This window comes from Myotis nattereri, assembly GCF_964212035.1.
Source record: "Myotis nattereri genome assembly, chromosome: 2".
In the NCBI taxonomy this organism is placed as follows: Eukaryota; Metazoa; Chordata; class Mammalia; order Chiroptera; family Vespertilionidae; genus Myotis; species Myotis nattereri.
Window position 1 is genome coordinate 123,961,905 of NC_138076.1, and position 21,401 is coordinate 123,983,305.

The 21,401-nt window shown below is 44.0% G+C and overlaps 1 protein-coding gene across 1 annotated transcript in view; it reads right to left on the reverse strand.

The window, feature by feature from the left end:
* Positions 1 to 1,630: 1,630 nt before the first annotated feature.
* The window catches only part of LOC308513852 (maestro heat-like repeat-containing protein family member 7), a gene marked incomplete at both ends in the record, with an annotated part of 46,113 nt that continues 26,342 nt past the window's right edge, over positions 1,631 to 21,401 (reverse strand). Inside the window, 8 exons of the mRNA XM_081083952.1 lie at positions 1,631 to 1,802; positions 2,633 to 2,920; positions 3,502 to 3,613; positions 8,030 to 8,143; positions 13,731 to 13,796; positions 15,567 to 15,672; positions 16,544 to 16,666; positions 17,247 to 17,405. Of these exons, the coding sequence (XP_080940078.1) occupies positions 1,631 to 1,802; positions 2,633 to 2,920; positions 3,502 to 3,613; positions 8,030 to 8,143; positions 13,731 to 13,796; positions 15,567 to 15,672; positions 16,544 to 16,666; positions 17,247 to 17,405 (1,140 nt within the window). The remainder of the gene's footprint in view (positions 1,803 to 2,632; positions 2,921 to 3,501; positions 3,614 to 8,029; positions 8,144 to 13,730; positions 13,797 to 15,566; positions 15,673 to 16,543; positions 16,667 to 17,246; positions 17,406 to 21,401) is intronic.

Consider the following 21,401-nt stretch of genomic DNA (forward strand, 5'->3'; position numbering starts at 1 on the left):
GGCATTGAATTCTCTTCTATAACTACTTCGAGCAGAGGAGGGTCAGAAGTTTCTTTCAGAGCCAAGAGATCCTTGCTATCTGTCAGAGGGATGATGAGGCCTGGGCATAGTAGGAGGTGGGCTTGTGACCTGGCAGAGACAAACTGTAACAAATGGTCTGGTGGGAGGGAAAGAAAACATTTCAGTTTTAACCTCTATTAAAATAGGATTTTTCTCCTTAAAATTACCCCTCCGTTCATTAAAATACCAATTTATTTACTGTATTCAATTTGGCCTGATTGTTTGCATAAACACAACAAGAATGGTAACTGACTACCTTTGCTGGAATTTCATGATTGAATCAATGTGCCCCATAGGACCAGGAAGCCAAGCCATCCAGCTGCCTGCCTGCAGTATCTGCTGCCCATTGACCTTGTTTTAAGGCCGATCTCAGCAGCCCTCCTACTCATCGTGGCCCAGAGTGCATGGCGGTTCCGTGCTCCCCTTCTACTCTGACCAACCGCCAGTGATGGTAGGGCATGGGCCTGACGCTCCAGCGCCAGCTATTTTCAGGGCTACCAAGCAAGATACCAGGCTTTCTCCGTGGCATTCTTATTGGCTTCAAGTCTTCAGAGCTCAAACAAGGCTCTCTAAAACATGATACTCCAGTCAAAGTTTTCATTCAATAAAACCACTATTGGAAACCGGTCTTATTGAATTTATGCAAAGAAATGTATTGCCATGATTTATTAAGCATTGCCAAATTTCAGAGGACTTACATAAGGAGAAAAAACCACTGACCTGCCTTAAGATCTTCTGATTTTCCTTGCCAGTCCTTTTTATGGACTCTCCAGAATTAAAACAATAACTTAGATTTCTTTTATCAGTCCCCCCTAAGTACTTTGGCATAACTATTTACCCTCTGTTTAGGGAGGCAGAATGTAAATTATTTCCTCTCTCTGGCTTACTGGCCTGTACTATTTGATTAATTTCCTTTCAACATTTCTCTTCTCCTTCTTATCACATACATAACCTTTATAAATTTCATACTTTTAAATTAGCCTTTAAACCTTCTTTCCATGTCCTTTAAAAATGCATAACCATGCCTCAGATCTTCTACTCAGTAATTCCTTATTCCTAGAAACCTCAATCCTTTAATGATTACTATAAAGTAAACAGCCAGTATTTCTTAGATTACTAAGAGCAGGTGCTTCCTTCCTTATGCAATTTCAAGTATACTGTATCAGTCTAATTTAGTCTTGGAAGGGTTAAAGAGAACAAAACAGGGCAGAGAAAAACTTACTGTGCTTAGCAGCTTGCGGCCTTGAGTCCAGCAGATAAGTAAAAATCAACAAAACTTCTGGTCTGCTTCCCTGCTTACTCGCCCCCCTCTTTTCTGCATTAACTATTTCCTCAGCTGCTCTCTCCCTCCTAGATTTTTCCTTCTTTACTCTAAGCCCCAGAGACTCAAATCCTTCTCCTCCTCTACTACTTTTGACCTCTTTGACTATACTCCTTTAGATCTAAAATAGTATAGAACCGGTGTTCTGGCTTGAGGAGGCTGAGAAGAATGTAAGGGTTCGGAACCGTGGGATGGATAATCTCAACCCTCTTGTTTACTTCCCTTAAGTCCTGTACTGGCCTGAAATCCTCAGTCCTTGGTTTCTGTACTGGCAACAGGGGAGTGTTCCAAGCAGATTGGCAAGGAATCAAGATTCCAGCCTCTTTCAGTCTCGTATTGTGCTTGGCGATTCCCATTCTCGCTTTCTGGCTCATTGAATATTGCTGGACTCTGACTGGGGTGGCACTGCTGGTCAGCTGGACTACAATTGGGGGCCGGTGTTTAGCTAACCCTGGCAGATTGTCCTCTGCCCAAACTCCTGGGATAGCCTGTCTTAGTTGTTGAAGATAGGCATCTGCGGAGACTTCCCCCGGTTCCTCCTCATGTAGTAAATATTCCTCCTGTAAGGGTAGTGTGAGGAGATATATTCCTGCAGTCCCTGGGTTTTGTAATTTGACCTCAGGTCCTGGCCCCCCAAAGGAGATTGTGGCCCGTAATTTCCTCAGCAAGTCCCAGCCTAGCAGAGGGTAAGGGCACTCTGGCATTACTAGGAATGTGTGAGTCACTGAACCGTTTCCTAGGTTACTGATCCGACCTTCAGTTTATGGGTAAGATTTTACTTTTCCAGTTGCCCCTTTGATGGGGATTTTGGTCGTAGAGACTGGACCCACTGCCTATTTCAGGACAGAGAAAGTGGCTCCCGTGTCCACGAGGAAGTCCACCTCCTGGCCCCCCACTGTCAGAGTTATCCTGGGCTCTCAGGGGCCAGCTGAGCCCTGACAACCCTAATCCACCTCCTCCACCAACACGGGAGTCGGTTTCCCCGCACGTTTAGGGCACTCCCTTTTCCAATGTCCTTCCTTTTTGCAAAATGCACACTGATTTTTTCCCAAGCCGGGGTTGGACTCGTTTTCTCCCGCGAGGCTTTCCTTTGTCCTCCTTATCTCTCAGGCCCCTTTTTCCTCATTTATGGCCAGGAGGATCTTTGCCATCCGGGCGTTTAAACCTGCAGTCGGGTCCTCCCGATTGTTAGCAACCTTCTGGGCCACCTCAACCAATTCAGAGATTGATTTCCCCTCAAAGCCTTCTAACTTCTGCAATTTTTTCCGAATATCTGGGGCCGACTGGGAAACAAATGCTACAATGACAGCCCTCCAATTTTCCGGGGCATTAGGGTCAATGGGGGTATACATCCGATAGGCCTCGAACAGCTTCTCAAGGAAAGCTGCCGGGCTCTCATTAGGCCCCTGGACTGTCTCTGTCACCTTAGAGAGGTTTGTGAGTCTCCGAGCAGCAGCTCGGATACCCCCCAATAGAGTCTGGCGATACCGATCGAGAGCCTCCTTTCCCCTCTCACTATTGGGATTCCAGTTAGGTTGCCTGGAGGGAAACACAGCCTCTAATCTATCTTGGTCAGAGCTAGGCTGCCCATCCGGACCCAGTACAAATCTCCTCCCTTCTGCCTTGTCTCTCTCTCTCCTCTGAAGTGAAAAGAGTTTGCATCAACTATTGGCAATTATCCCAGGTAGGTTGATGGGTAAAAAAAAACACAGACTCTAAAAGAGAGATTAACCCCTGTGGGTTCTGGGAGAAAGAAGGATTCTGGTTCTTCCAATAGTACAGGTCACTGGTAGAAAAGGGGACATAGACCATGAAAGGTTGCCCGTCTGGACCCAAATCTAACGGGCCTGCCTGCCGTAGTGGCAGCATAGGAACTGCAGGACTGGCGGATGCCGCTGGGTCCTGCCGGTTCTACCCCTCTCCCTCTCTCTCTCCATATGCTGTCCCTTGCCTAATGTGAGGAGGGGAGAACGAAACTGGGTCCTGGACTGGTGTTTTTGGAGGAAAGGAAACCGGCTGTGGAGGAGGCAAAGGTTCCGGGCCAGGGTCTTTAGCCACCGTAGGGCTGGGGGGTGGGGGAGCAAATGGGGGAGGCCTGACCCTGGGGAGTGCCTCCTCACTTGGACCCTGGAGAACAGGGGGAGTCTTGTCCTTCTGGGCCGAAGCCAAGAGGACTGTCTGTCTCTGTCCCAATTTTCCGCTCGGGAGGCAAGCCCTCATCCACCGGGGTTTCTTGGACAATATGTCAACCCAAACCTGAATATAAGGAATTTGATTAGGATGCCCTGGGCGTCCGTATATGACATAATGGACCCGGTAGGCAGTGGTCAGATCAAAAGACCCTGCATCCGGCCACCCCTCCTGGAAAGTGGGCCACTCCCGTTCACAGAAAGCAGAATAAATCAAAGTAGCTTTCGCTTCACACAGACTCTCACACTTACATTCATATACCAGACAGTCCAAGTTTTTGACTTCTACCAAATGTTTACTCAGAGTTTAAATAATCCAACGAATTCCTGACTAATTGCCTAAGGGAGCTCTATGGCTTCCCGGGAGGTGATCAAGCTCCCCTTCCACTCACTCGGAGTGGGCCTGACTGATAGGGGGTCGACGAAGATGACTGACCCTATCCCTTTTGACAAAGACAAAGACAACAAAGAACAGAGACAAAACAAACCAGCCAAATGCAACCTAAGGTTGCCCGGAACCTGCAGCTCGCTCCTTGAAGTCCTGAAAATTTTTCAAAAAACATTGCAGCAGGGTGTACACAGAAGCAGACAACTTTTTGTCAATAAACACCAAGACAAATAAATACCAGACAGACAAACCCATTGCAGCCTACAGCCGCACAAACGAGGACCCCGGCCACCGTCGTGGCCGCAGGTCAGGACCAGGAGTACGGCTGCGTCCAGCCCTCCATATAAGTCCTTCCGTGGAACGTCCCAATTCCTGTTTAACGACCGGTCCTTACCTCTCTCGAGAGTCCAGGTGGCTCAGTTTCCGAATTGAAAGTTTTGGGTGGAATGGAGGCCTCCTTGGTAGTCGTTCTTCACAGGTGTGGGGTATCTCGCTGAGTGCCCGGCGACAAGTGGGGGAGAGCCTCCTGCCTTGAATAGGGGGTCCCTCTCCTCCCTGCCGGGTATCTCACTGGGGCCTCCAAATGTTATGGGTTGGCTCAGCGAGATAGACCACCGACTCAGAATTTAAATTTAAGAGCCTTTATTAAGCTGGCCAGCTGGCCACAGTCCCAGCACTCTGCCGAAGCAGAGGCTGAACTGCAGTAATGACTGCAAGAGGTACAGCCTTTTTATTTGCAAAAACCACAAAGTTACAAAGCCTTGTTTACGAAATTTGTTCCCAACACCGTATAGCATTATCACCTTCCTATCTATGTTTTCCTGGAACAGAGAGCACAGCATATTGAGGAGGGACCCTGAGACCATATCTCAAGGCCTGACCTGATGTCAGTACCTTCCTATCTATGTGTTCCAGGAACAGACAGCACAGCATGACCTGTCTGGCCAAAGCACCAGATATGCAGCCCAGTACACCACCCCCACGCCGGGCCCGCCTCACAGCAGTCTCCCGCCCTCCCCTGTGCTCGCCGCTTTCCTGAAGCTCCTTTTCGCTTCCAGAGCCGCCTGGTCTTGCTGTGTCCCGTGCCCTTTCGCTTTTCCGTGGAGATGCCCAGACCTTTCTTTCCTTTGGGTACTTCCGGGGCTTTCTTCAGGTTTCCTTTCTGAGCTGTTTTCCTGATTTTGGACCTGGGAGCCAAGCCTCCTGCACTCACAAGCTTCTGTGCTTCCTCTAAAATCATTTCTCCCTTAGGCCCCAGCCCCTCAAACCCCCCTGGAAGCACTGATTGTTTCCGGTGCCCGTGCGCTTCCTGCTCCTGGGGATGTCCAGCAGTCAGATATCCCTCTCACAATCTGGGACTGCTGGCTCCTAACCACTCGCCTACCTGCCTGCCTGATTGTACCTAACCACGTCTGCCTGCCAGCCTGAGAGCCCCCAACTGCCCTCCCCTGCCGGCCCCATGGGCTCTAACTGCCTTCCCCTGCTTCCCGATCACCCCCAAGTGCCCTCCCCTGCCAGCCTGATTGGCCCAACCTCCCTCCCCTGCCAGCCCTATCACCCACAACTGCCCTCCCCTGCCGTGACCCACCTCCTCCATGCATGGCAGGAGAGACGTTGGGATGGGCCTCTTCTATGCTGCGCGGAGCCATGGGACCCCCAGAGTTCATTGTGCAGAGCAGCTGCCAGACCCCACCTTTGCTATACATAAAGCCATGTGTGTCAGCCATTGTATGGCAGCCATCGTGTGGCAACAATATTGCGCACAAAGCCTCCTAGGCTTTATTAGTACACATAATCTGCTCTACTGAAAGTTGACTGATTTAAATGTTAATCTGATCCAACAACACCCTCAGAGAAACATTTAGAATAATGTTTGATCAAATAACTTGGCACCATGGCCCAGCCAAGTTGACAAATAAAATTAACCATCACACCTGGGTAATAGCTATAGCCATTTATTTAGCACTTAGATATATCTAGTCTATCACACTATTTTGTTTAATTCTGTAAAGCCCATGAAGAAAGTTTAAATATTCTCATTTTTATATGAGGAAACCAAGTTTCAAAAAGATTTATCTAAAAGTTCATAAAATTTAGAAACAATCAAAATCATTCTGATCACTGCTAACTTCAAAGAAGTAACATTAGTCAATTTGACCAAAGTGGGAACTAGTTCTCTGGTTTTTTCACCCCTTTCAAAGTTCTCAGAACTAAGTTCCAATAGCCTAACTGTTTCATGACTTTGGAAAAAAAAGTATTGCCTTCTCCCTTCATGCCAGACAAACTGCTAAGCTCTTTATATTAATGATCTCTTTTAATCCTTATAGCAATGTTGAAAGATTAAGTAAATCCATCAGGATTGGATTTGATGGCGACAGAAAACTCAAGATTGGTTAAAATAGATAAAATTTTATCTCTACCACATCCCCCAGAAAAACAGTCTTCAGGGTAAGCTATCAAAACTGGAAAACAGATCTCTTCTCATAACTGATCTAGGTTCTGTCTATCTTTTGGCTCTGCTATCACTTCCAATATATCACTTCCTCCTGATGGTCCAAGGCAGATGCCTAGTTCCAACTATGTTTACATTCTAGTCACCAGGAAGACTGGTGGTACAACAATGGATGTGCCCCTGCCTTTAAGAACACTTCTTGGAAGTTGCATATTCCACTTCCCTTACACCCACTTTGTCAGAACTTAGTTATATGACCACACCTAGCTGCAAGGGAGGATGGGATACATATTCTTTGTTCTGCACAGTTTATAACAGTTTATAACAAAACAGGGAAGAAGGGAAGGATGGATACTGGAGGACAACACCCAGGAGGTATTATAATACCATTTTGTAGATGAAAAATCAGGCACAAGGAGTACTGAAAAAGTGTAGCAAACTAGTCAGTAACAATTGGTCTGTGGTAAAGGGAGCAAGGATTCAAATCTAAGTTCTAGAATAATTTCAAAAAAATAAATAAGAGCCGAACCAGTTTGGCTCAGTGGATAGAGCGTCGGCCTGTGGACTCAGGGGTCCCAGGTTCGATTCCGGTCAAGGGCATGTACCTGGGTTGCGGGCACATCCCCACTGGGGGGCATGCAGGAGGCAGCTGATCGATCTCTCTCATCGATGTTCCTGGCTCTCTATCCCTCTCCCTTCTTCTCTGTAAAAAATCAATAAAATATATTTTTTTAAAAATAAAAATAAATAAATTAGAATGGACTGAAAATTATCTAAACAATATGTGCTTTCATGGCTATTGGATGTGCTTTTTGAGCGAGAGAGTTAGAGTCATTGCTGCTCCACTGTATGTAAACCACAGCCCGCCTTTTATGCTTTAACCTGAAATCTGAATACACCCGTGGAAATGTGTCAAGCATGTGAATTTCATGCAATCTGTACAGAGGTGAGGGAAAGATTGAGAACTAGGTGCCCTGTGATTCTACCAACCTGCTCCTCCCTTTTGCCATTTGAAACTTTACCTGAAGGTAGAAGGAACTGATTCCAGAGCTGTTGCTGCCACTCAGGTTTACCCCCTAACCAAACTAGGATGGAAGCCATTTTGTTTAGGATGAAAAAATAACGTTTATTTACAAATGTATATACTGATAGCTCACAGTACCCTAGGGGAGATAAAGAACAAGGACTATACTATCTCTTCTAAGATCAAAACTACCTATTTGGGGTTAAACCAAAGTCGCCCATGCAGTTGGAGAAAAGGTGGGAGAGACCACGGCAGAGTCCAGCACTGACTCTGAATAAACAACTGGAAAAGGCTTCAGCCACCGGCTCTAAATGTTCACAGTGGCTCAGGAGCAACTTGTTTCGGGATCAATTCAGTTTCCTCAGGGGGACTTTCAGACTCTGGTGCTTGTGACTGTGTTGACTTTTCTAAGTTGCCTACTAGAAGGGGATTATTTTTTACCCTCCCTTGCACCAGCTGCACAGTAAATTTAGAGGGCCTAGGAGCCAATTCCTGGGCCGATCAGTATCATTATCTCCTTCCCGTCTGACAGTCTTAAATAGGTGCCTCTTTCTTTTTTGGGCTTTCCTGGCACATAATCCGAAGAAGCGAGTACTTATAATGGAAGTGGAGCTGTCCTCGGGATTAACATATTCCTCAATATTTTGAAGAAGAGTAGTCACCAGAATCTGGATAGATTCCACAGGATCATTCCTCATACTTTCAAGAGCTGAAACCAGAAAGGAAGTCAACTCAGATTCTCAATCTCCAAAAACTGTTTACCCAAACTCCATTGTTTTCCACCCCACTTGTCACATTATAACTTCATTTAGAATAATTTTGTGTCATTGTAAAAGGGATATTGTTTGATTACAGAAAATGTTTAAATACAAATTGTTTTTTAAAAAGGAAAGGAAGAAAAAGCACTCAACCCCGCCAAAAAAAATACGATATTTTCATACCTGTCCTTGCAGTATTTCTTAAATATCTAACATAGAAACTTTGTTTTACAAAAATAGGATTAACATTTTTCTCCCCATAAAATATTTCCCCGTATAACTTAATATCCAATCACATGATTCTATCATAATTTCTTTGATGAACACCTTATTAGTGAACAATAAGGCTGCTTTCACTTTTTCACTGTTATAAACAATGATCAACAGCTCTTACTTGAGGTTTACAGTACTATCATCATGCACTGTGCTATAAGAAAAAGAATGTGTCCCATCCTCCTTTGCAACTAGGTGTGGTCATATAACTAAGTTCTGACCAAGTGGGTGTAAGGGAAAGTGGCATATGCAACTTCCTAGAGATATAGTAGTGAATAAGAAAGACAGATTCCCCACAGTAAAGAACATTCTAGCCCAGCCGGTGCAGCTCGGTAGTTAAGCATCAATTTATGAATCTGGAGGTCATGGTTCAATTCCTGGTCAGGGCACCCTGCCCGGGTTTCAGACTCAATCCCCAGTGTGGGGTGTGCAGGAGGCAGCCAATCAATGATTCTCATCATTGATGTTTCTATCTTTCTCTCCCTCTCCCTTCCCCTTCCTCTTTGAAGTCAATAAAAATAGATATTTGTTTAAATAGAACTTAATATTCTAGTGGAGGAATAAAGAAAACATAAATTAAGTGCAAACAAGGAAATGTAACAGGACGATGAGAACAGCTAATTGGGAAGGACCCCTTTAGATAGGCCAGTCAGGGAATGCCTCTCTGAGAAGGTGACATTTGAGCTGGGATGCAAAGAATGGGAGCCAGCCTCCATGGCAGCCCCATGAAGATCAAGGGCAGAAAGTGTCTCAGTGGAGGCAGGGATTGCGTCATCCTGCAGAAAATAGCCAGAGTGGCTGCCCCTTCTAGTGAGGGGGACATGATGTAGGCTAAGGGTGGAGACAAGTCAGAAGCCAGATTTTTCAGATCCTGTGACCCAGGGTAAGGGACCAAACTTTGACCCAAAGAGCAGCGGAGAGCCACTGAAGGGGTTTAAGCAAAGGCGTGCCATGAACCAGTGTACATGTTTCAAGGAGATCCTGGCTGCTGCATGGAGAGTAGTGTAGAGAGAGGAACCGGATGTCAGGAGCTGACAAAGTGGTCCAGTTAAGGAATAGGGGTGCATAGCTCAGAGTTGAGTGGGAACGGAGGGATGGAGACAGGAAATTACTTACTAGTATTGCAAAGGAGAAAAGGGACAGGAAGAATGTGGGCTCAACAAATGTAAAAGCCAACCAGGCCATCAAAGTCTACAGCTTCACGTTGATCTCATTTAGAATAGAAAAAAAGAGAGTTGGGCTTGCACTATATAGAGAAATATACAATCCTTTAAAGAACCACTTCTCAACCGCAGGTTTGCTCAGCACTAGACATGGGTGGAAGTGTAATTAGAAGTATTTTCCTTGGGAAAAAATTCCTCCTATCTAGGTATTTGGGCATCTTTCTAGGAGGCTGGGTGGGAAGGGGAAGGCAAGGTGAATTCTCTGATAGACTTAGGAGTCCAAGATTTCCATTCTGGATATACTTTTCCTGAAATTGTACTATTGTAGCTGGAATAGGTATCTACTACACAGTAGAGACCTCAACTGTAAAACCTGAAAGAAGGCAGCCAGCATATAAAATGTCAGAGTCAAAACTGAAGCCAGGGTCAAGCCCTCAGAGGGCAGATGCTACCAGCTGATGGTTAATGTGCTAGCAGTAGAATGGCTTCTCTCTGGGAAGCAACAAATATACTCCCTTAGCTACAAAGATACTCCCTACCTGCCCTCCCACTACCACCCCTCCTCTGGTCCAGAAGCCTGAGTCAGTTCAACACAGATGTTTTGTGGGACATCTATGTGCCCAGCAAAGCTCAGTGCTTCCCATGTTTTGTGTTCAATCTTCAAAACAATGTTCAAGATCAGCATTATTATCCTCATGATGCCAATGGAGAAACTGAGGCACCCCAAGTTCACATGGCTCATTATCAAGAGATCTAGTATGTGACAGTGGTCTGAGTAATGCAAACTTTGTGGAAGAAAGTACCCTTAGAAGTCATTTACCATTTCACTCTCTGGACAAAGAGCTGTGAAGACAACAAGGACTTGTCTATCTCCAGTTGTTTGCTAGGCATTTCCTCTGAGACAGGATTCCACCATTACCTCACAAACAGCATCCCTCAAATATTACCTCACAGCAGGCACCAGGAAACTCTAACTGGGCTCAAACTAGAGGGCAAAGCCCCTGAGGATAGGCATCTGCAACACCAGAACAGCAAGCCTGTGGCATTCATGCCAGGACTTTCAGACAAACACATAACAGTCTCAACTACAAAAGGGCTGAGACATAGGAACAGGAGCTAGAAAAGCAAACATTCTCTTCATCTTGTCTCTACATCAAGGAAGGAAACTGTGGTACGAAAAATAGTGAAAAATACGTAATTTAAAAATCCTTTCCATTTGGTCCTGGAATGAATTATACCACCCACCATTGATCACAAGCAACCTAAACTCTTCCCAGTGTCCATTAGCAGAGTTAAGAACTGTGTTCCATGCTGCACCCTACACTCAAGTAAAACCCTAAATCTTTACCGTGGCTAAAGGCCGCATCAACGTGGCCCCACTGCTGTTCTCTGATCTCATCTCCTCCTGCCCGTCCTTTTGCTCACTCCATGCCATCACATTGCTCTTCTTGTTCTTCCTTGAACATGCCAAGTGCTTATCCCTCAAAGAGTCATAGGGTTCACTCCCTCATTTCCTCCGGCTGTCTTCTTAAATGTCCCATAGCGGAGGGGTACCCCGGACCCCACTCCGGCCCTTCTTACCCCTTGCCTTATGGAGATAGTGACCTCCACAGTGCTTATCTAACATCTACGTATTTGTTGAGGGGGTATTCCTCCCTTCCCGACTAGAATGTAAACTGCATGAAGGATAGGTTATCAGTTTTGTTCACTGCAGTATCTCATGCTTAGAACAGGACATAGTATACAGTAGGTTTTCAATAATTAATAAATGTAATTACTAGAGAACAATGGCAGGGAGTCAGCAGAAGTACATCCTATATAAAACATAGGTGTGGCTCTTCAGGGACTGAAGGGAACAAAGTGTTTTGAAAGGTGAGGTAAAACTTTCTCTTCTGATGGACATTGGGAATAGCAGCTCCTCTTTCTCCACACTACCAACTTCCATTCCTACCTCTTTTTTAGGACTTTGGTAAGATTAAAAATAATGGAGACCTGGCCAACATGGTTCAGTAGTTCAGCATAGACTCATGAACCAGGGGGTTACTGTTCGATTCCTGGTCAGGCCACATGACTGGTTGTGAGCTCAATCCCCAGTAGGGGGCGTGCAGGAGGCAGCCGATTGATAATTCTCATCATTGATGTTTCTATCTCCCTCTCCCTCTCCCTTCTGCTTTCTGAAATAAACAACAACAACAAACCACATATCTTTTAAAAAAGAAAAGGTGACCATGAATTGCTACTTCTTGAAATTGGGGTATGGGTACCTGTTACTATATTACTAGAGGCCCAGTGAAAGAAAATTCATGCACTGGATGGGGCTCCTCTCACAGTCCAGGAGCCCTCAGGTGTGGGAGGTGACCCGGTGATCAGGGGAAGGCAACGCCCTATCACACCTCTGCTGCTGCCCCTGTCAGCAGCATAAGCCTCAGCTAGCCCTGGATATTTGAGTCTCGGGCTGGACCTGGGTGACTGGGGGGCTGAGGGGACTGGAGGTCTCCAGAAGCAGGCAAGTGGAGCAGCCGTGCCCACTGAGGGCAGGCTCAGCCTTCCCTTCATGCGCGCCTGCCGCTCTGGCGTGGCTGAGGGGACTGAGCACCGCCATCTTATGGCTGTGGGTGCGGCCATCTTTGAGGGCAGGGCAATAATTAGCATATTCCCTCCTTATTGGCTGTGGACACTGCCATCTTTGCAATTGGCATGAAGGACAATTAGCATATTTCCTCTTTATTAGATAGATTCTCTATACTTTTAAGTAACACTTTAAAATATCTTAAAACAGCCACAGGAAAAGGACAGATTATCTACAAAGGAAAAAAAAAAAAAAAAACCACTAGAATAGCAGGCTTCTAGTTAGCAACAATGAAAGCCAGGAAATACTAGCAGAAAGTCTTCAAAATGCTGAGAGAAATTAATTGTTGGTGTAGAATTTTAAAACTAGTAAAGCTATCTTGCAAGGATGAGGGTAAGAAGAAATTCTAACAAACAAAACAAAATCTAAGACAGTATATTATCAAGATACCAGCACTAATATGCAGTAACTTAATCAATAAAAAAATTAATAAAAAGTGTGTAAAAAAAAAAAAGATACCAGCACTAGCCCTGGCCAGGTGGCTCAGTTGGTTGGAGTGTCATTCCCTACACCAATAGGTTGCAGGTTCCATCCCCTATCGGGCACGTACAGGAGGCAACCGATGAATGTTTCTCTCTCTCTCCCTCCCTCCCTCCCTCCCTCTCCTTCTCTCCCTCTGAAGGCAATAAACATGTCCTCCTGTGAGGATTTTTGAAAAAGATACCAGCACTAAAGAAACTTCTAAAAGGTTACTTCCAGAAGGATGGAGAAAAATGACCCCTGAGGGATGGTCAGAGATACAAAAAAAAAAAAAAAAAATGGTGAGCATATAACACTTTGTAAATCTATGGTTTGTATAAAATAACAATAATAATCATAGCATTTAAATTATGATTTTACAAAAGGAACTAAAATATTGGTTAATAAAAGTCTGTAATTGGGAAAGGCGGTGATTGAAATTCATGTCAACATAGTAGGAAAGATTAAAATGTTGTACTTTAAACTTGGTTAAGTTCAACATGCATGATAAAAGTCAAGTTTTTAGTATCTAGTCTGGAGTAAGAATTACACTTGCATATAAGGAGGCATATATAAGAATGTTCATGGTAGCATTGTTTGAATAGCAAAAAAATTGAAATAACTTAAATATTAATATATCAAGGGCTCTATAAATATAAATTAATTTTAAAATATTTTAAGGCAGTAAAAAAGAACACAAAACTGCATGTTCTTCGGGGGAAAAGGAACCATGTCTGCCTTACACACCTCTGCAGGGTCAGCCCAGAGCACAGGACAGAGGAGCAGTGACAAGAACGTGTTGTTAGCAGAGCTTTTATCTAACTGGTATGATGACAAATAATCTTATCTTTCTCTTACTTCTCTTCACTTAAACTTTTAGATATAACATTTATACTGGTAAGAGTAAACTTTTAAAATAATGTCACATGTACATCAGGAATTGCCCCTTCCTAATTTCTATCTTGACCCATCCCCTTATGTAACCCAGAACCCAGGTGCGAGGCCCAGACTCACCATTTTGTAACAGCTGCACATCATCCTCATGTATGGAATGCAGGTTTATCTTCTCAGCTATTAATGCTAAAGACAGAACAGATGTAAAGTCCATCCAGAATTCCTGAGCCTTTGGGCCATCCTTTTCCCCAGGCTCGGTAGTGAACAAGGAAATTTATAAAATGATTTTAGCAAGGAATGTATGTAAGAGATGCCTTGCTGGCAACATGTCAGTGACCTAGTGAAAGAACAGCCCTCAGAGCAGCTGTGACCCAGCTGATAAGTGGAGCCTGCGCCAAGGATGTTAAACTTCATGGGGCTCCTACTCCAACAGAAAGATGGACAAGGGGCGCAAGTCAATAATTTGCAAAAGTAAAATATGGATGGGCAATAAACAGGACAAAATACATAACCTAGCTGCTGATTAAAAAAAAATTAACCAAAACAACAAGCTTCTTTATTTTCACCTATCAAATTGGTAATGATTTTAAAAACATATTACCTAGGGTTGCCAAATGTTTGGCAAAATGGATACTCATATACATACTGGTGACAAAAGAAAATGAATCTAACTTTTTAGAGGCCAGTTCCAAATCCTTAAAATTCTGCATACCCTTTGGGTCCAGAAACTCTACTTTTAAGCAATGTATCTTAACAAAATAATCATGATGACATACAGAGATTTAACCACTATGTCCCTGTCTATAAAAACAAAAGATAACACAGTCTCAATATTCAAAAATAAGAACTGGTTTCATAAATCCATCTATACAATAAAATTAACATTATGTAGTCATTAAATATAATGTTGATGAGTAAGTAATGCCTGTATTTGTGATAGAGCTGTGTACCAAAGTTTATTTTTTAAAAGTTTCCCTAACTGGTTTGGCTCAGTGGATAGAGCATTGATCTGCTGACGTAAAGTACTCGGTTCCATTCTGGTCAAGGGCATGAACCTTGATTGTGGGCACATCCCCAGTAGGGGGTGTGCAGGAGACAGCTGATCAATGTTTCTCTCTCATGGATGTTTTGTTTCTAAATCTCTATCCCTCTCCCTTCCTCTCTGTAAAAAATCAATAAAAATGTTAAAATAATCAAATAAATGGAAGTTCTATAGCTCTGCTCCAGTGGGTCAGTGATTGAGCATCGATCCAGGACCCGAGAGATTATGGTTCAATTCCCAGTCAAGGCACCTACCTGGCTTGTGGGCTCAATCCCCAGTAGGGGGAATGCAGGAGGCAGCCAATCAATGATTCTCACTCTCCCTTCTACTCTCTCTAAAATCAGTTAAAAACATATATTTTTTAAAGTGCTATATGTGTGTGCGCGCGTGTGTGTGTGTGTGTGTGTGTGTGTGTGTGTGTGTGTGTCTGTGTAGCATATTTTTAAGAAAAATAATTCTATGGTGTTAGTAGTGGTTAAATCCAAATGATGTAAGTTCTGGTATTACTCATTGTCTTCTTTCAGACAGTCTGAATATTTTATGCTTTCTAACATAAACACATACTGTTATTATAGTTTAAAACAAAAAATATTTTGGGAAATCCATGGGGTTCCAGTTGAAGCAACAGCTTTTTCCTTCCAAATGCATACATTTCTCTTCCTCACAAAGCAGCATGCTGACAAAGTGGGTAGATGCACACAGAGCCAGGACAAAGGCGGATAGCTTACTCCTCCTCCCCAGGCTTTTCTAACACAAATTTTGGATTCTGACAGCATATCTCAAATCAGGTCAGAGCTAGGAAAGGATGTAACCAACTTCTTCATGCCATGGTTCTGGCTTAGCCCTTTAGTGAAAGGTCAAGGAGGGCTTTCCTGCTGGAGAGAAGGGAGGAATTGACAGGAGGGACCCCTTACCTATGAAATGGAGTGCAGCTGTCCGTAGGAAGGACTCGGAGCTCTTCAGGAAGCTGAAGCTCTGAAACAGTAACTCCCCCACTAATTGTCTTTTGCATGTATTCACCTGTGAATTCAAAGAGGTGTAACGCTGACAAGGAGGGGGGGGCTGCTGGGAACTCTACTGAAGACCGTCTTGCAGCCTTGGCCCTCTCACCTTGTCCACAAGCAGCAGCATTTTCTGTCTTCAGTCCGCTTAAACGATGTGAACCTAGACACTCAGACACCCCCACCCCAGCAACAGTGCAGACTCAGCAGGAAGTTCATAAAGAGAATTTTGCCCCTAGGAACCAACATGATAAGGGAAAAAACAACTGATGTAGAGCCAGGAGACGCATGTTTGAATACTGGCCCTGACACTGGCCTCAGCTTTTTCATCTGAAGTGTTGAAATAAAACCTGCCGAACCTACCAGTGGCTCCAATGGGATAATGGATGTTAAAGTGTACAGGGTAAAGTGCTCTATCTATGTAAAACATTCAAATTCATAATATTAGAATTAATCATTTAGTTCCTAACCTACTTGCGTAGCCCTTAAATGTTTACTTTTCAACAAGGATTCCTGCTCTATGGCCTGTTCTTGACTTCACTGAAGTCACTGAAGCTACAGACCGTTACCACCATGGTTGTTGATATCAAGCCCTGAGGACTCCTGTCTATATCTCTTCCTCTAACCAGAAGGCTTCTATCCCATTGGCATCTATTAACCTTGCATGATGTCCCTAGCCTCTGAGGCAGAGTTTGGGATGCTAAGAGGATCAAATATGGAGATCCAGGGACTGGCATCCCAAATGTGGGTTCTCAGAGTTTGCTGATGAGAAAGAATGAGAATCAAGGAAAATAAAGAATATATCTTCTGTCAGCCCTCTCCTCTTTGCCCAGCAAGCCTGCCAGTGAGTCCATAGCATGCAACTGGCTTCCTCAGAAACTCTCACTCACCAAGTGATGGCATGTTTCTTCCAACACCTGCATGTGATCACTGAGGGTGGTATGCTGAAACATCTGTGTGAAGGACGACCAGCCAATCACATTAGTCCACTCAGTCAGGGCTGCTCCACAGGCCTATGGGATGGAGACAAGGAAATCCATAGTCTACCTTCTATAATTCTGGATAGCTAGGCCAGACCATGAAACTAGTCCACAAGGGGTTTGGTTAGGATTAGTACCTGGGATCAGGGGCCTTGATCATGTGAAAATATGTACATAACTCAGGGAGGAGTACCATATTAGTCTAAGACTGATGGCACCCAATAGAGGGTAAAAGTGCTCAGATTCAGCCCAGAAGATGATACCAAAGAGGTGTAGAGCAGTGGTTCTCAACCTGTGGGTCGCGATCCCTTTGGCTGTTGAACAACCATTTCACAGGGGTCGCCTAAGACCATCCTGCATATCAGATATTTACATTAGGATTCATAACAGTAGTTATGAAGTTATAGTTATGAAGTAGCAAGGAAAATAATTTTATGGTTGGGTCACAACATGAGGAACTGTATTTAAATGGCCATAAGGTTGAGAACCACTGGTGTACAGTGAATGCAGATCCCAGACAAGGCTCATGAAAGAGGACTAAAGGGAAGGGGCTGTCCTCTAGCAGGAAGGGGTTGTATCAGGCTGAGTTTGGCAGGACAGAGATCACCCATACCTTGACCACCTCTGTGTTGTCGTCCTCTAAGCTAAGCAGCAGCGGGACTAAAAAACTGTACAGATGTTTCTTGATGGCATATCCAGGCCTGAATTTGTTGACTCGATGTATCATGTGCCCAAGGGCAGAGATGGCTGTGATCCTCACCTGGTCCCTCTCCTGCCATTAAGAGCAAAATGAGGATGAGGAGGCTATGGTTTCCCTCTGACCCTGCCTGGCTTGACTTTCATACACCCACATTTCATTTTTCATGTCCAAAGGACACTGCTTTTTACATACTAAAAAGGCAACATAAATTGTGGAGCTGAGTAAATCTCTTTAGCCCCCTAGAGATAATAAGCCTCCTAGAGTTATGGCACTGTGCTAGGGAAACTAAGATTATAATTTCAGTTCTGCCCTGGATCATATCTACAACCTATCACTTTATTCTCTTTTGCGGATTTAGCTCAAAAATGCCAAATTTAAAAAAAATTTAATTGTCCCGGATATGCTGTAATTGTTTAAATCTATATTAGCTTGTGTTAATTAGCAAGGATCACAAACAGCTAAACTTTATACACTTTCAAGAGTATAGTATATATTAACTGTACAAATATTTTTAAGCACCTATAATGAGCTAGGCACTTACTAAATAGCAGACATGATGGGACAAGACAGTTCCTGAATTTGTAGGATACGGAAAACAGCTATTTTAACAAGTTGAATTATTTTTTGCACAAAGCACATAATGGCTAAACAGAGAGGTGATTCAATGTTAGTATTTAAATTAAAAAAAACCCCAACAGCATCCAATACAGTGGTGGAGTAGGTGGAAGTTACACTCACCTCCTCCCAGGATCAAACCAGAAGTACAACTACATTTCAGAACAATCAACCTAAGTAACCAATTGAAGTCCAGCTGAACAGAAGTCTTATGACCAAGGATTTACAGAAGCAGCCACTTGGAGACTGGTAGGATGGACTGAGGCTCAAAAAGAGGTGGCCCCACACCTGCAGCAGTAGAGAATCTGGAGAGATATTTCACCTACAAAGTCCACTGTCAGGATCAACAGGCTCAATGCAACACAGGCTCCCCAGCCTGGAGCACCACAAAAGGAAGAGAAACCCACCTAATTCCTGGCTGTGAAAGTCATCAGAGATTCCATCTACTAGGGAGAGAAGGGAGTCTGCCAGAAACCCAAGAACCCTCTTAAAAAGTCAGTGCAGAAAATGTCGTTTCCAGCCACTCACCATGGGCTCCAGCAGAGGGAAGGTAGCTCAGTGCAGACTGGATTCATATAGGGAGAGACTGGGATGTGTGGCTTCAGGGAGAGCTAAAGGGACAGCCAGCAAGGTCCTTGTGTTGAAATCCTCTCCAACCACAGTCCACAGATGCCATATTTCATGGGTTGAGCATTCCCCTCCACAGGGCATCAATGTGGTGGAATGCATTAGTACTCCCTCCCAAATACCTGTATCCCTGCCCTGCCAAGCTCCCACCAGCCAACCTGAGTTGGCAGTGCAGACTTTCTTGGAGGGATCTTTAGGATGTGTAGGCAGACAAACGGGATGTCAGATACTGAGTTCTGTGGCTTTAGGGTGAGGGTCATTTTCCCCCACACATGCTGACTGGAGCCACCATTGCTGTGGAAAGCTCTCTATCCACATGACCAAATATTGATCTGTTTTAGCCCTGTAAACTCTGCTGGCCTCACCCTGATGACTCCCTCAGAACCCACCTCACCACAAATGTCTGTAGGCCCAATGCAGGTGGCAGCTGGCAGCTGGCTTTGTTGTACCATGACACACTTGCTGAGTGGCCTCAGAAGCAGTACTGGCTTCAAGTTTGTATATGTATCAACCTGGTGAATACCACTGGCCCCAACCCGAGAGCCTACTTCAATTTGCATATTGCCAGACGCCATTTCAGTGATTGGGCCTAACAGGAAGCCAGCAGGAAAAGGCATATCTTGGAGTGCCTAGGGACTTTTGCTGACCCCGCCCATGGGTTTGGTGCTGATGGAGGCCAGACATGGCATGCACTTTGGTTCCTCCCATATGCACCCTTTTCCTGCAGAGGCAGGAAATGTGGATCTTTTGTAGATCCTACCAGGTAGCCCAGTGCCAGTCACAGGCAGCATCTGACATTCACCAGCACCAGAGTCCCTCCCAAGAGGCCTCAGAACCTGGTGGCAGGCTTCAGACCACATTAAAGCACAACCCAATTAGCCCCACAAGTGGCACATCGAAAGGAAGATTTTGGCAGATACCAGACCCTGCTGGGGTGAATTCTACTTCATGGGGTTAGTCCCTGCCCAGCAGCTCATACAGTGAGGTCAGGGCCAATCCTCAGAGTCAGCCAGCCAGAAGGTTAACCCCACCCATGGATGCACCAACAGCAATAAGGGTCAACTACAGCCCTGGCTAGTGTGCTTCAGTAGGTTGGTTGTCTTCCTGTGCACTGAAAGATTGCCAGTTCAATTCTTGGTCAGGCCACATGCCCAGATTGTGGGCTCAACCACTTTAGGGAGCAGGCAGGAGGTAGCTGATCAATGTTGCTCTCATACTGATGTTTCTCTCTCTCTTTCTCCCTTCTTCTCTCTCCAAAAAGAAATTTAAAAATCTTTTTTTAAAAGACTCAACTGCAACAGGAGGGCTCACATAACACACTCCCGGAACACCTTGCTCTAGTGATCAGGGAGACAGCACTACCAAGCCCCACAGGACACCTATGAAATAAATACCAAGATGGGGAGACATAGCAGATCTACCCAATACAATAAAGCAAATACAGAGAGGTACCCAACGTGAGAATACAAGGAAACACGCCCCAAATATAATAAGAGACAAATCCCCAGAAAAGGAACTAAAAACAATGAAGGCAAGCAATCTACTAAATACAGAGTTCAAAACAATGGTTAAAAGGATGCTCAATAAATGCAGGGAAGAACGGATGAACTCAGTGAAAACAAGAAAAGACAGTAATAGGACACAGAAACTATAAATAAGAACCAGTGAAAAATACAGAATGCACTAGAAGGAACCAACTATAGACTAAATGAAGCAAAGGATTGAATTTGCAATTTGGGAGATAAGGTAGCATAGAATAGCAAATCAGAGCAGTGAAAAAGAGAGAGAGAGAGAGAGAGAGAGAGGGAGAGAGAGAGAGAGAGAATTCTTGTTGTTAATCTTCATTATTATAAAATATTATAAAATATTATAATATTATAAAATATCCATATTATAAAATATCCATATTACTGGATATTTTATCCAGTAATTTTTAGAGGGAGTTGGAAGGGAGTGTTAGAGACAGAGGGAGAGATACATTGATGTGAGAGAGACACATGGATTGGTTTCATCCCACACACTCCCCAACCAAGGCCTGGGATTGAACCTTTGACCAGAATTGACCCTGTAACCCTTCTGTTCATGGGCCGATGCTCAGTGAAGGAGTCAGGGCTAAAAGAGAATTTTAAAAAATTGATAATGCTATAAGGGTCCTCTGGGACAACATCAAGTATACCAATGTCTGCATTATCGGGAGCACCACAAGAAGCAGAAAGAAAGCAAGGGATTAAAAACCTATTTGAAGAAATAATGATGGAAAACTTTCCTAATTTGTGAAGGAAAAAGACACACAAGTCCAGGAAGTACAGAGAGTCCTCTACAAGATAATCCCAAAGAGAACCACGCCAAGACACATCAAAATTATTATTTTAAAAAAAACTCTCAGCAAAGTAGAAGGAGAGAGAACACACTGTAACATAATAAAGGCCATATATCAAAAACATGCAACTAACATCAAACTCAACAGGGAAAAACTAAAAGATCAGAAACAAGACAGAGATGTCCACTTCTACCACTCTTAGGCAACATAGTACTGCAATCAGACAAGAAGAAGAAATAAAAGGCATCCAAACTGGAAAGAAATAAAACTATCATTATTTGCAGATGACATGATACTCTATGTTGAGAACCCTAAAGATTCCAACAACAAAAAAACTACTAAAATTTATAAATTAATTCAGTAAGGTATCAGGATACAAAATAAATATTCAGAATTCTATTGCATTTTTTCCTGTTTTTCTTTCTTTTCAGTTGCATTTGTATACACCAATAATAAACTATCAGAACGTAAACCAAAGAGAACAATCTCATTTACAACTGCATCAA